General features: G+C 31.4%; 1 protein-coding gene across 3 annotated transcripts in view; it reads right to left on the bottom strand.

Moving 5' to 3' along the window:
- The window catches only part of LOC140436905 (protein Fer3-like), a 242,164-nt gene extending 228,491 nt beyond the window's left edge, over positions 1-13,673 (bottom strand). For 2 of the 3 annotated variants that reach the window (XR_011950320.1, XM_072526072.1), the window contains exon 1: positions 13,508-13,666. Coding sequence is in view for 1 of the 3 variants with exons in the window: in XM_072526072.1 (XP_072382173.1) it covers positions 13,508-13,555 (48 nt within the window). In the remaining 2 variants the exon portion in view is untranslated. Of the gene's footprint in view, positions 1-13,507 lie in introns of all 3 variants that reach the window. The other variant, XR_011950321.1, reaches the window with a different exon arrangement.
- Between the last annotated feature and the right edge of the window lie 487 nt (positions 13,674-14,160).

Below are 14,160 nucleotides of genomic sequence, written 5' to 3'. Positions count from 1 at the left end.
TAAAATGCTTATAGTATATACTAAGAATAAACTTATACTTGGAATAACTTCATTAATGGTGTTTTACAAACAAAAATAAACAAGGAATAAGATAATCGGAGTATATCTGTAGAATAACTTTATCCCTCCAAAGTTGGGCAGATATACTGAGTATAAATTTATACTGCATTTCTATTGGTTAGCCATGGGTTGTCAAATCTATGATATTTTAACCTCACTTTATGCCATTCGATCTTTGAACTGCTGTTTTGTTTTTTTTTATATATATAATAATTTTTTTTATATGGATCCAGTTAATATTAACATTTTTGAATCTGATGATGAAGATTTTGAAGAAGGAATACCTAGGCTAAGGCATCCAAAAACTGTAAGAATTCGGTATGAATTAGATATAGGTAGGTATATGTATATAGCATTTGAAGTTTTAACAAAATTAAATTTTTTAGGACAAATTATTATGAAGAGTATGACGAATTGGAATTCTTCACTCGTTTTCGTTTATAGAAACATACGTGCAGAATTTTATATTCATTTTATATTAATTTTGCAAAATATAATAATATAAACGTAGAAAAAAACCAGATAAACCGAATCAATTCCTTTCAGTTCTATACTCCATTCGCTTAGCTCGGGCATATTTTGACAGATTCGTTGTCAGAAACCTACAACACAACAATTCCTACTTCTCAGTATTAATAGCTCAAGTATCCTATTATTGCAGACTTCTTTCTTTAAAAAAAGAAGAATTATTTTAAATAGTGGAAGTGTATACTAAACCCATCAAATTTTGGGTAGTATATATTTAAATAATATATTTTAGTTGTTATAATTTAACATAACTATATATTATAGATAAATAAATATTGATTGTCGGTAATTCGCAAAGTTCTATTTTATTTACTATTTAGTTTGTTTACTATTAATATTGGCTAAGAGTACGTGTGCTTGGTTGTATAGTAATTTCCAGCCACTTTTAGTCTGCCAAAAAGTAACTAACTTCGCAAAAAAATAATTACTAAATTCACTAGACAGTTCGGACTGGCAATAGCGAACCGAGTATAAACAAATTTTACAGTTACTGTCTGTCGAATGTCACTGTCAATAACAATTTGAACTACTTTATGAACTTTTGTTTGACCTTAGTGTTCTGTGGTTTTACCCAGAATAACTATTCCGCTGTCGATTTCACAATGTAAAACGCTCGAAATACTCGGCTCGAAAGGTTATACCAAAGAATATAGACGCTTCGTCTTCGCTAAGCGTCTATCTTCTTTGGTTATACTTATAACTCATTAACTACCACAATTTTGATTAGTTATGTTAAATGTCATTATGCAAAAACAAATTTATTAACATTTATAAATTACTGCAAAATTAAGGGTTTTCCCTCGGCTCAACTGAGCATATAATATTTAAGATAATATACTCTTATTCTAAGATTTTAGATAAGAATAAATTTTCCAGAGTAATTATTCTCAACACACCTTCCTCTTTTGGAAGAAAAAATTTAATTGATTGAGTATCGATTGAGTAACGTCTTCTTTTCCGTTTTAATAAAAATAGGTATTTCATCTTACCATTTTATATTTCTTGTTTCTGTTCGTTTGCCCTAAGTTGGATGTATGTATTTATTTACAATAAATACAAACCTAAATTTACCTACAAAATTGTGTTAAGCCTATTATAACCTCCCTATTTTAATATATCAGTCTTAATTTTTACTAAATATTTCAGTCTCCTTTTGTTTTTTCTAATTACTACAGTTACTATCTCAAACACTTTGTTTGTGTAATGCTCAACCTATATTTCCCTAAATAGTTCACTGTTGCTTATTATAATGATAAAGTTTATTTTATGTAAAATAGACATATATTCCTTTATTTTTCCCGATACGAATATACCTAACTTGAACTTATAATTTACATTATTTACTTCAATAATTTCAAATGTTTACTTTATTTCTATGATTACCACTTGATTATTACTATCATTATGACTTTAATTTCAATGATTACTTTGTTAATTTACAGATAATTGTTATGCAGGATCGGATTTCTTCTTTTTTTTTATTTATTTACGCTGTAACCACTAGGGTTATTAGCGACCTAAAAAATATAATACAGGTAAAGTTAAAAAAAAATTACAATAGTTGATACAGTCCTGAGTCTTTAAGATAACTTATTGTGTTTTTAATGTTCATGTTTTTTCCTAGGGCTTCCTTCATATTATTTGGGATAGTGTGCTTCTTTCTTGCTGCTTCATATGTTTTACACTGAGTTAGTATATGCTTCACGGAGATTGTTACTTGACAATTTTCACACATTAGCGGCATAGTTCGCGTAAAGAGGTGTTTATGTGTAAAGTTACTGTGTCCTAGTCGCAAACGTGTTATTCTCACTTGATCGTTTCTATTCGCTGTGGGTTGGAGCCACGGTTTCACTAATTGTTTGATTTCCATAAGTTTATTTTGTGATGCACTCCACTTATTTTGCCACGCACTTAACACTTTATATTTTATTTCTGACTTAAAGTCATCTGAAAAAACCTCATTAATAAGAATGGAGTCCTGGCTGAAGGATGCTAAGCGGGCTAGTTCATCTGCTTCTTCATTTCCTTGTATACCTGAATGTGATGGAACAAACATGAAGTCAACAGTGATCTTATTATTATTTAGAATCTCTATTTCTGATTTGATATGTAAGGCAATTGGATTATTGGTATATAAACGTTTGATAGTGTGAAGTGGGCTTAGTGAATCGGTTATTATGAGAGACGGGGACTGTTTCGACTCTTTTATGTGGATAAGTGCTTGTAATATTGCAAACAACTCTGCAGTGTAGGACGAAGTAAAGGGATTGAATTTAAATTTTAAGGATGTATTGGGTGTGATGATGGCTGCACCAACACCGTCTGAAGATTTGGAGGCGTCAGTGTATATCTTATAGTGATTTTTATAAGTTTCCATTTCTATTAAGAATGATTGTTTGATCAGATCTGTTATAGTCTCACCTTTTTTATATATACTAAGGTTAGTATTAATCTTGGGAATTGGTATTAACCAAGGTGGAGAAGTTAGGAAATTTGTTGGGAAAATTTCAGGAAATTCAAGATGTAGGTCATGAAGGTTTCTTCTAACTCTTTCGTAAAATGGTGGATCTAGTCTTGTTGCAGAGAAAGTGTCTTGAAATCGATCTGTAAACGTATTGGTGTAAGTAGGGTGTTCTTTATTACTAGCTATTTTAAAAGCATATAAGATAGAAAGGTATTTGCATCGTAAACTTAGGGGTGGTTCTCCTGTTAAGCATTGTAAACTTTCAACTGGTGTTGTTCGAAACGCACCTGTAGCTATTCGTAGAGCTGTGTTTTGAACAGTTTCTAAGGTTTTCAAATAATGATACTTTGCTTGATGAATAAACTATCGCACCGTAGTCGAGTTTGGATCTAACTAAAGATTTATATACATGTAATAGTGTATTTTGATCTGCTCCCCAGTTTTTGCTGGAAATAGTTTTCATAAAATTTAGTCCTGCTTGGCATGATTTTTTAAGTTCTTCTGTATGTTTTTTCCAGGAGAGCTTTTGGTCGAAAACCATACCTAAAAATCTGATATTATTTGTGAAATTGAGGGTTTGAATATATAGCTTCAGATGTGGAGTTAGAGTGTTACGTTTTCGTGTGAATAAAATACATTTAGTTTTTGTCGGTGAAAATTGTAATCCGATAGTCCTAGACCATGATTCTAACTGATTGATTGTTTGTTGTAAATGTTTTTGAATAGATGTAGAGTTTTTTCCTTTGGCAAATAAAACTAAGTCATCAGCGTATAATCTTCCTTTAACAATCGGTGAGCATTGTTGAAGTATGTCGTTTATGGCTATTAGAAAAAGAGTTGTGCTTATAACTGATCCTTGTGGTACTCCGTTCTCTTGAACTTTTTTATCTGAATTAACGTTGTCTGATCGAACTATGAAGCTGCGAGATTGAAGAAAATTGGAAATAAATTTTAACATATTGCCTCTGATATTCCAATTATGCAATTTTGATATGATATTGTATCGCCAGACAGTATCATAAGCTTTATTAATATAAAAAAACTACGATACAATCTTGCTTATTTGCAAATGCTTCATGTATTCCTGACTCTAAGTCTATTAAGTTATCTATAGTGGATCTATTTTGCTTAAATCCGCTTTGTTGTGGAATAAGGAGTTTTTGTTGTTCTAAATACCATTTCAGCCTTTTATTTACCATTTTCTCTAACACCTTACATATAATATTGGTTAAAGATATTGGTCGATATGACTCAGGTGATGTCCGGGATTTCTCAGGTTTAAGAAGTGGTAGTATTATTGCTTCGGACCAAGTTGATGGGAAAACCTGGTTACTCCAGATAAAATTCTAAAGGTCTAGTAATAAATTTTTCCCATTGTCTGGTAGATGTAGTAGAAATGCTAAGGGGATACCGTCTGGTCCTGGGCTTGTATCTTTGGAAGAGTTTAAGGCTTCAGCAAGTTCTATGAAGGAAAAAGGAACGTTAAGGTTGTGAATCTCATGTCCGTCGAATCCCAATATGTTTTTTTCTACGTTGTTTTTATGTATTTTAAAATTATCAGTGTAATTTTCATCCCTGGAATTTAATTCGTATTGGTCTGCTAACATATCTACGATTTCTTTTCTATCACTAATTATTTTGTTATTTTTTGCTAGAAAAGGAATCTTATATGGTTGGCTTTTGCTTAGAGATTTTCCTTAAGTTTCTCCAAACTGTACTTATGCTTGAAGAGGTATTTAGAGATGAGATGAATTTTTTCCAGGATTCTTTTCTATTCTTTTTTAAAATGTATCTTGCCTCAGCTCTTCGTTTTTTGTAGTCCGATATGTTTTCGTCTGTTTTATGATGCTTTAGTCTATTGAAAGCTTTCTTATACGCTCTTGTAGCTTGGCTGCATTCAGGTGTCCACCATGAAAGAGGTTTATGTTTCTTTAATATTTTTGTTTTTCTTACAGACGTCTCTGCGGCTGCTGTGATTATTTGTAAAAATGTACTTAAAAACTTGTCAATGTCGTTTGATAATGTAAAGTTGGTTTGGTTAATATCCTGTTCGATATGTTTGGTAAAATTAGTTCAATCAGCATTTTTTATATTCCACTTTGAGATAGGCGATTCGATATTTGTGATTTTCTGATGCGTTAAAGAAATTATAATGGGGTAGTGGTCACTACCATATAAGTAGGGTAGAACGTCCCATGTTAACGTAGTGGACAGAACTGGGTCACACAGAGAAATATCAATTGCCGATGATGTGCCATTATGTATGTTGAATCTGGTTGGTCTTCCGTCGTTAAGTAGATTCAGATTTTGGGATGTTATAATATCTTCTATAATTCGTCCTTTGGGGTTGAGTTTTGTGGAACCCCACATCGGATTGTGGCAGTTAAGATCTCCAACAATAATTCTAGGTGAAGGAATTTGTTCCAAAATAGCTGTTAAATCTTCTTGGGATATAGTTTGATTTGGTGGGATATACATATTACATATATAAATCTTTTGAGATATATTTTTTGCGATAGTTATTAATTCAATATTATTTGAAGTCACTGATAACTGTGTGCTCATGAATTTTTCATCCACGTAAATTGCTACTCCTCCACTGGCAATGTTTTGGTTTAATCTGTTATTATAAAAACATGAATAATTACAAAAGTTATATACATGGTTTGAATTTTTGAAATTTGATTCCTGTAGACAGATAATAGATGGGTGTGTTTCAGAGATAATATGTTTTAGTTTTTCAAAATGGGTGTAAAACCCATTTAAGTTCCATTGAAGCAGAGAAGTGAATGTAGTTATTCTTTAGAAGAATTATTTACCGATGAGTCGGAATCTTCTTCCGACAATGAAGTTTTCACTGCAGAGAGTAAAACTATGTGTTTGCCAAGTTTTCGTATTAATTTGGTGCTTTTGGTTTTCATTCTTTTGTCGGTGTAGTGTGGATGTAATTCCGTTAGAAACTTTATAAGTGCATGAGAGTCTTCTGAATACAATTTTGTTACGCTGATTATGTCTTTTGATCCTTGTATATTTTCGAATAGATCCACTACTTGATCGAAGCTTAATAATTGTTTTTCCCTTTCTACATATTCTCTAACTGGTTCTAGGAATGTTTGGAGATTTGGTACCTCATCTCTTAAGTTTTTGTCATCAGTTTTGGTTTTTTTCTTTAATTGAAGCTTAGGTTTTTCAAAGTTTTCTTCGGCGGGTGGCGTGATTGCATCTTCTAGAGTTCTTTTTCCGGTTGCTTTGTTCGAAGTTATCTGGGGTTCGTGAGAATTCATATGTGTATTTTTATTTGGAGGTAAGTGTTGACTTGTTTCGGGTAAGGTTGATTTATGTTTTTGGATATTAGAGGATGACTCAGACGGTGTAGGTGTTGCGATTGTAGTGTTAACTGAAGAAGTGGTCAAATGTATAGATGTATTTTGTAGTGAGCACTGTTGGGTTTGGTTTATTGATAAATTTGGGATTGCTACTGTTTGTAATGTAGTTTGAGAAGACGTAGTTAGTGTGGAGGGAGTGGTATTTGAGATTGCGGGAGTTTTTTGTAGATTATCTTGTTGAGTATGATTTATTGATGAATTTTGTCTCATTTCTGTTTGCATTGCACTATCATTGTGAGGATGGTTAGAAGGTGAAATATTTGGACAATTAGCTGCCTGGTGTCCAGTTAATTTGCATTTGAAACATGTTTCGTTTTGGGCTATAAATATGCGGTATGATGTTTGTTCCAACTGGATAATAAAAGATTCAGGTAGTACAAAGTTGTCTGGAAAAGGTGAAATAAAAATTTGTCTTCGGAAGCTTAGAATATGACTGAAGGCAGGATTGGTTGCTCATATCCGTAGGTATGATATGTCTGAAAGAGGATTTAAACCTAGTTTTATTAATTCGTCCATTATTAAATTAGAAGGTATGCTTGGACATGCAGTGGACATAATTAAGCGGACTGATGGAGTTATTAATCTTCTAGTATTAATATTAAGCTTCTAGTATATTTCCATTTACTATTATCTTCTTTGTTTCTGCTATGAATTTATCTACTAGGTTTTTAGATAATAAATATATGCATATTCTACCGTTTGATATACGGGATGAGAAAATTATATTTTTTGGTTCTATATGCTGACTCAATCCTTCAAGATAGTCATTAATTGTACAATTATCTAGAGTGTTAAATAGAATAGCTTGATCTCTGTTTGGGATTAATATACTACGTGGTTGACTAACTGCTTTTGAGTATGATCCATTTTGTGGTAGCTGACTGGAAGATGACATATTTTAAATGGATTTAAAATCCGACTAAAACCTGTGCTGTCTTACAGCTTTCGTTGTGATACCAGTTCATGGAAATTGGATAATACTTATAACTAATTGCAGTGATTTACTTAAATATCTAAATCCAAATAGATGAAAAAAGTATGTTTTATCTACTCACGATTCCAATATTCAGTATACAAATAACTTTCACTTTTATACTTAATTACTTTTAAATTTACTTTAATAATTGCTATTTAACGAGCACGATAAATTAGTGCCTAAAACACGTCTTTCTCGCTTGCTGGTCAAACATAGAATCGGATTTCTTCTTTGCTTCTTAAGAATGTGTGTCAATATGCACTATGCACTATCGCATGGTTTTTCGGAAGTGTCTATTATTACGAATTCTTTCTACGGCCTTTCTTTAGCTTCTTTAGTTGACATTTATGACAATTTTTAATGCATCTTTTTACGCGTTTTTCCATATTCTGGCTTACGGTTCAAGCTAGCAAAATAAAAAAAATATTTATGATATACAACAGTGTTCTGCTAGGTTTTTACGAATTTATTACAATCCTAGTAATTTTTCACCCCTTAACCACCCCTTGTGAAAAGTCAATAAAAATTACTACTTACTTATTACTTATTAATTACTAAAAGTACTACAAATTTCACTGAAGATGGACTGATAAGTCCGAAAACGTTTTAAACTTAATACTTTTGGATTTTTAAAATTTAATTAAATATACCAATTACAACAGTGTTTTACTTCAATGTTCGAGTTGTTTAACTATATGGTATACAGCCAATTCACGGAAATGATCTCTTTTTAAGTTGTAAAATTTTGTTAAAAAATAGGCAATGTACAAAACAACGATATTCCAATGTTTAGCATATAAAAAAATTGGTGAAGTTGGTGTTTGTGGAAATTCTAGCATTTAAAGATGTAAACTTCCATAAATACTAGAAATTCAAATAAGGAAAGTATCCTTATTTGAATTTCTAGTATTTATGGAAATTATCTTTCACGCTGACACATACGGATTTCAAGATTGGAGGGTTATTGGAAAACAGATCCACTATTCAACTTAAAATCTTTTTTGCAGAACATCGGCAGAGATCTTTTAATTTTAAGGTGCTTACACTTCACCCATAATCCAATAAGACCTAATGTTATTCCTGTAGATCGGTTTTATAGAGTTTTAGTTTTTATAGAATAAGAACAGTTATGGACTTTTTAATAATAAAATGGCTGCTCTGCATTATCCAGTAAAAGAATTATCACTAGATGAATTGATGGTACCGTGGAAAGTTAGAATTAGTTGTTTTAAACAATATATTAAACAAAAAAGATATAAAAGACCGTATCAAGATTAGAATTAATAAATTAATTTATAAAAAAGCAAAGAAAGACGGAATATCGCATGCGAACATTTACCTATAAATAATTGCTAATAAATCGGACAAAAGCGAAACGAAAAGATGCAGAGTATGTCCTATCCTAAAAATAAGAAAAAACCCAATTTATGAGTGTGTGGATTGTCCCTAGAAACCAGATCTCTCCTTGGGCGATTCTTTTAAATATTTCCAAAAACAAAATAAACAGGTTAATATTTTCTGTAATACCCTTTAATTTTTACCTACTTTTTACTGACAATGAATGAAAAATCGACAAAGAATTAAAATACAATTTTTTTTAAATTTTGCTAATATAAATTTATTTTACTACGTACATAATCTATACCAGCTGTTCTGACCAACCGGTAATTTCCATATCATTTGAATATACCTACTTAAAATATTTATATGTATCTTAAAATGTTTTCCAATATAAATTCTTTATGCTATACACATAATCTTAAAAGTATGTTTTGACCAATCGTTAATACTCTTCTTATTTCAATAATATTAAAATATTAAATACCTAAATTATTTTTCAAATTTTCATGTACCTAATGAATACAAATCTTTTAATCTTTTAACAATAGGTGCGCACGGTCTCGACCCTCCTTTAAAATTAGTTAAATAATATAATAGATGTAATAAAATTATTTCAATTTTAATATTTCTTACCTGGTAATTTATTCTTTGAAATATAAAAATCCCATTGTATTTACTAAAACTCAACTTGATTTCAGTTATTTTATATTCATAAAAGGGACTAACGATTCGATTTCGCTTAGCCATGTAATACGACTCGAATCAGAGTCAATTTTTTAAAACAACTAAAATTTATAGTTTTTGGAATAAAGTATTTTCATATTTTCAATATTTAAACATTAACAAAATAAATATTAGTTAAAATAGATTAAAATTTGAAAATTTTTTCCAATTAGGGTAGTTAAGAAAAAGATGACTAAGCTGGTAAAATATAGTAAAAATCTAGCAGAACACTCTTTTGTTTCCACAAAGATTTTTTATTCACCTAGCCACAATGTGTAGCTTGTTGAATGGTTCCCATTAACTGAGGCTTAGGGGGTCAAACATTATAAGGGTGGATCAAACTCAGTAAAAACCTGGCAAGCGATTTATATTTTCAGTTACAAGTAGAATACAGTAAAATTATAGAAACAGATTTTTTATCACCTTAAATTTTAACCTAGCAGATTTATTGACTCCTCATATAGGGTAGTTGAAGGGTGAAAAATTACTAGGATGGTAATATATTAGTACAAATTTAGCACAATACTGTAGTATCTCATATTTTCGAAAAGATTTGCTTTGTATTCAACTAGCGTAAATGTGTAGATGGTGGAATAGGTGAAGTTAATTAACATTTAGTAAAAACTAACCAGCGCAGTTTCTTATTTTATTTATAAATAGTATTCAGTAAAATTGTAAAACAATACTTTTCACCTTTAATTTAAGCCTAGCAGAACTATTGACTTCCAACAAGGGTTAGTCGAGGGATAAAAAATTACTAAGTTGGTAATAAATTCGTAAAAATCTAGCAAAACACTGTGGTTTATTACAAATACTTTTTTTTAACAAAAAGAGGAAAGGGAATCTAAAGTTGCATTCCACATCATGGTCAAAATTCGTAGTGAATTCAGTTTCTGGTACTCCAAACGAAATAAGTAATAAAACATAATGACGGTATTAGATTTTTGTTTTGATACAGGACAGCGACAACCGCTTATACGTATTTCGACCTCTTTAGGTCTCGTCAGAACGGTATAGCCACTGCTCTGAACCAAAACAAAAATCTCTCCCGTCCTAGACAATAGTTATTAAAATAACTATATACGGACGTAATTACGCCATCTAAAAACAAAAAGAGAAATCAAACGATTTCTACCTAGCGAAACCGAATTCAAGGTTTTACCACTGTGTTTCCTAAAATTTGCGAAACAAACAGCTGGATAAATTACTCGGCAAGGGAATCTAAAGTTGCATTCCACATGCCGTTCATCCTGGTCAAAATTCGTAGTGAATTCAGTTTCTGGTACTCCAAACGAAGTAAGTAATAAAACATAATGACGGTATTAAACCCTATTCATTCTACAAATTCCCAATCGTCAATAGAACCACGTGTAAGCCAAACAGGGTCGTACTGTTGTACGACCTAATTATCATATGATTTTTAAAAATATTTACTTTTGAAACTGTTAGTGTAAGAATTTCTTGAAAATTAATCATTATATCACAATTAAACTAAACTCTAAAAAATAACACGGCCACTAAATAACTATAACATAAATATAACACAATATATTAACTTAAAAATCAACACGATACAATTTGAATTTAAAATGATGGCAAGTTGGGATCTGTAACATGAGAATCTGTCTAATAAATTATATTTAATTGCCTCTTGACAAATGAGACGGCGAATATCAACACGTGCTCATGTTTACTGATGGGAATTTGGTAAACGAATAAACTTTAGATTTTTGTTTTGATACAGGGCAGCGACAACCGCTTATACGCATTTCATTTCATCAGAACCATATAGCCACTACTCTGAACCAAAACAAAAATCTCTCCCGTCCTAAGGAGGTCGAAATACGTATAAGCGGTTGTCGCTGCCCTGTATCAAAACAAAAATCTAATACCGTCATTATGTTTTATTACTTACTTCGTTTGTAGTACCAGAAATTGAATTTACTACGAATTTTGACCAGGATGAACGGCATGTGGAATGCAACTTTAGATTCCCTTGCCGAGTAATTTATCCAGCTGTTTGTTTCGCAAATTTTAGGAAACAAAGTGGTAAAAATTTGAATTCGGTTTCGCTAGGTAGAAATCGTTTGATTTCTCTTTTTGTTTTTAGATGGCGTAGTTACGTCCGTATATAGTTATTTTAATAACTATTGTCTAGGACGGGAGGGATTTTTGTTTTGGTTCAGAGCAGTGGCTATACCGTTCTGACGAACGCTAAGCGGTTGTCGCTGCCCTGTATCATAACAAAAATCTAATACCGTCATTATGATGTATAATTTTTTTTAATTCCGCTGGCTCGAATATTAAGCTAGCAGGAACGTTTCCAAATAAGATTGGTTTAGGGATGGAAACTTATCAGGGTAGTCAAAGTTTATTAAAAACTTAACAGAATACCTTTTTATGTCAGTTATAAGTAGAGGACAGTGAAATTGTAAAAAAAAAATGTTTTCACGTTAAATTTTAACCTAACCGAATTATTGACTTCTCACAAGGAATAGTTGAGGGGCGAAAAATTATTGGGGTGGTAATAAATGAGTGAAAAATGGTTGAAAAAATATGCCATCAACAAAAAGTTTATATTTTGAATTCTGCTAGCTTGAACCTTAAGCCAGCAGAATCGCTCCCATTAAGGGTGGTTTGGTGGTGAAAAATTATTAGGGTGGTAATAAATTAGTGAAAAATGGGTAAAAAAATATGAAATAAACAAAAAGTTTTTTTTTTGAATTCTGCTAGCTTGAACCTTAAGCCAGCAGAATCGCTCCCCTTAAGGTTGGTTTGGTGTTGAAAAATTATTAGGGTGTTAATAAATTTATTGAAAATGGGTGAAAAAATATGAAATAAACAAAAAGTTTTTTTTTTAATTCTGCTAGCTTGAACCTTAAGCCAGCAGAATCGCTCCCCTTAAGGTTGGTTCGGTGGTGAAAAATTATTAGGGTGGTAATAAATTAGTGAAAAATGGGTGAAAAAATATTACGTCGGTTAAATTGGATTCCGCTCATGTGTCCCCGCTAGCTTAAGGGTTCTGATCTTATGCGGCCGTCGCTACCTGCCAATTAACACATTCCAACAAATGATAAGAGAGTTTTTTTACGAATTGGTAAAATTTTACGCCCGGAATTTTTCTTATTTATATATATCTATTCTAGTCAAATATTTATTATTTTTAATTATTTAACCAGCAATTTTAATAAGTCCTACATAAACAACAAAGAATTGATTAATTAAAAAATCGGAAATCCCGAGGAGAAGACTAAATAACAAATGAGCTCTTAACTTATGGAGGTGATTATTAATAATCACAAGTAACAGAATACCAGACGAATGGAGGAGAGCAATCATGCTGATGTTTTTCAAGAAAAGGGATAAAAGACGCTAATAATAATTATTAAGTAAATATGTTTAATACTACACTCAAATTACAAAAACAATAATAGCGATTCGGAAACTGTTTTCTGGAGCCATGTTTAAGGTAAATATTATGTTTATATGACATTTAACACTGAAGTGATACTACAAGTGAATAATCTAAATAGATCAGCAGGATGTCTTCTTCTTCACGTATCATATCAGAATTATCCGACGTTGGTGATCATTATTGCGAAGGCTTTTTGATTTTCTGCCACATGAAATGTGTGTAATGCATTTGATAGCTGAATCCATTCACGAATCTTTTTTAACCAAGAAATCTGTTTTCTTTCTATACCTCTACGGCCACCTCTTTATATATCTTGCTATTCATTCTAGTTTCTCATTATTTATGTGTGCAACCTGACGGTTTCAGTTTTCAGTATTTTTCTATCTATTAATATTAAGCTTATCATTTTTTGACGTTGTATTGTTTTTGCTTCTCCTATATTGATTCTCGTTTCTACCGCTTTCATAACTACCTCATTCCTGTTTTATGATTTAAAAGGTTGCGTTTCAGCGATTTGCTTCTCAAGTGATTATAAATCAAATGAATTTATACCTTATAAACAAACATATATATTGCTACGAATATAAAATACATAAATGAAAGCTTTAACTTACATTACTTGTGTCCCACGGACCTCGATCATTAGGAAATGACATTTTCATTACAAACAACTGGAATAACAGACCTTTCACGCTGCAAAAAATTACCCACACACCCTGTAGACCACTTGTCACTTAAAAGTTTCAATAATAACTAGAAACAATTAGCAATAGTACACACGATGTCTCTGTGCATGTTTATATTCTTTCGTCTCTCCTCGTAAGGGTCAAATGTTCATTGGATGCCATTTCAAAAGGGGATGGTTTTGTAGGGGCTGTAACCAATGAAGTCGTTTCAACATGTTACAAATCAAAGTTTTGGAAAGTAGGTGTTATTGTAAGATAGTATAGAGGGTAGTTTCGGTTCTGCTGCAAGTATTGACTTTAATGCAGGGGTTCATATTTTGAGGAAGTTTTCAGAAATATGAAATATTTATTGTGGATGATATTAATTTTAGGTGTGATAGAATTTAAATATTTTCTCTTACTTTTGTAGATAGGGATCCATGGTCCGATTAATTGAGTTTGATTAATGCACTAAATTTGAAATTTAAATTATACTTTATCATTTTAAAAATAAAGCATATTACAGCGGTGAAGGCGTCAAGGACCAATGGCAAAGAATTTTCTACTGTCTTTCTAGCTGCTTTTTTTATGTCGTCTTTGAA

The sequence above is a fragment of the Diabrotica undecimpunctata genome, chromosome 3 (assembly GCF_040954645.1).
Source record: "Diabrotica undecimpunctata isolate CICGRU chromosome 3, icDiaUnde3, whole genome shotgun sequence".
NCBI lineage: Eukaryota > Metazoa > Arthropoda > Insecta > Coleoptera > Chrysomelidae > Diabrotica > Diabrotica undecimpunctata.
Note: the sequence above shows the minus strand (reverse complement) of the source record. Positions and strands in the feature narration are given on the sequence as shown.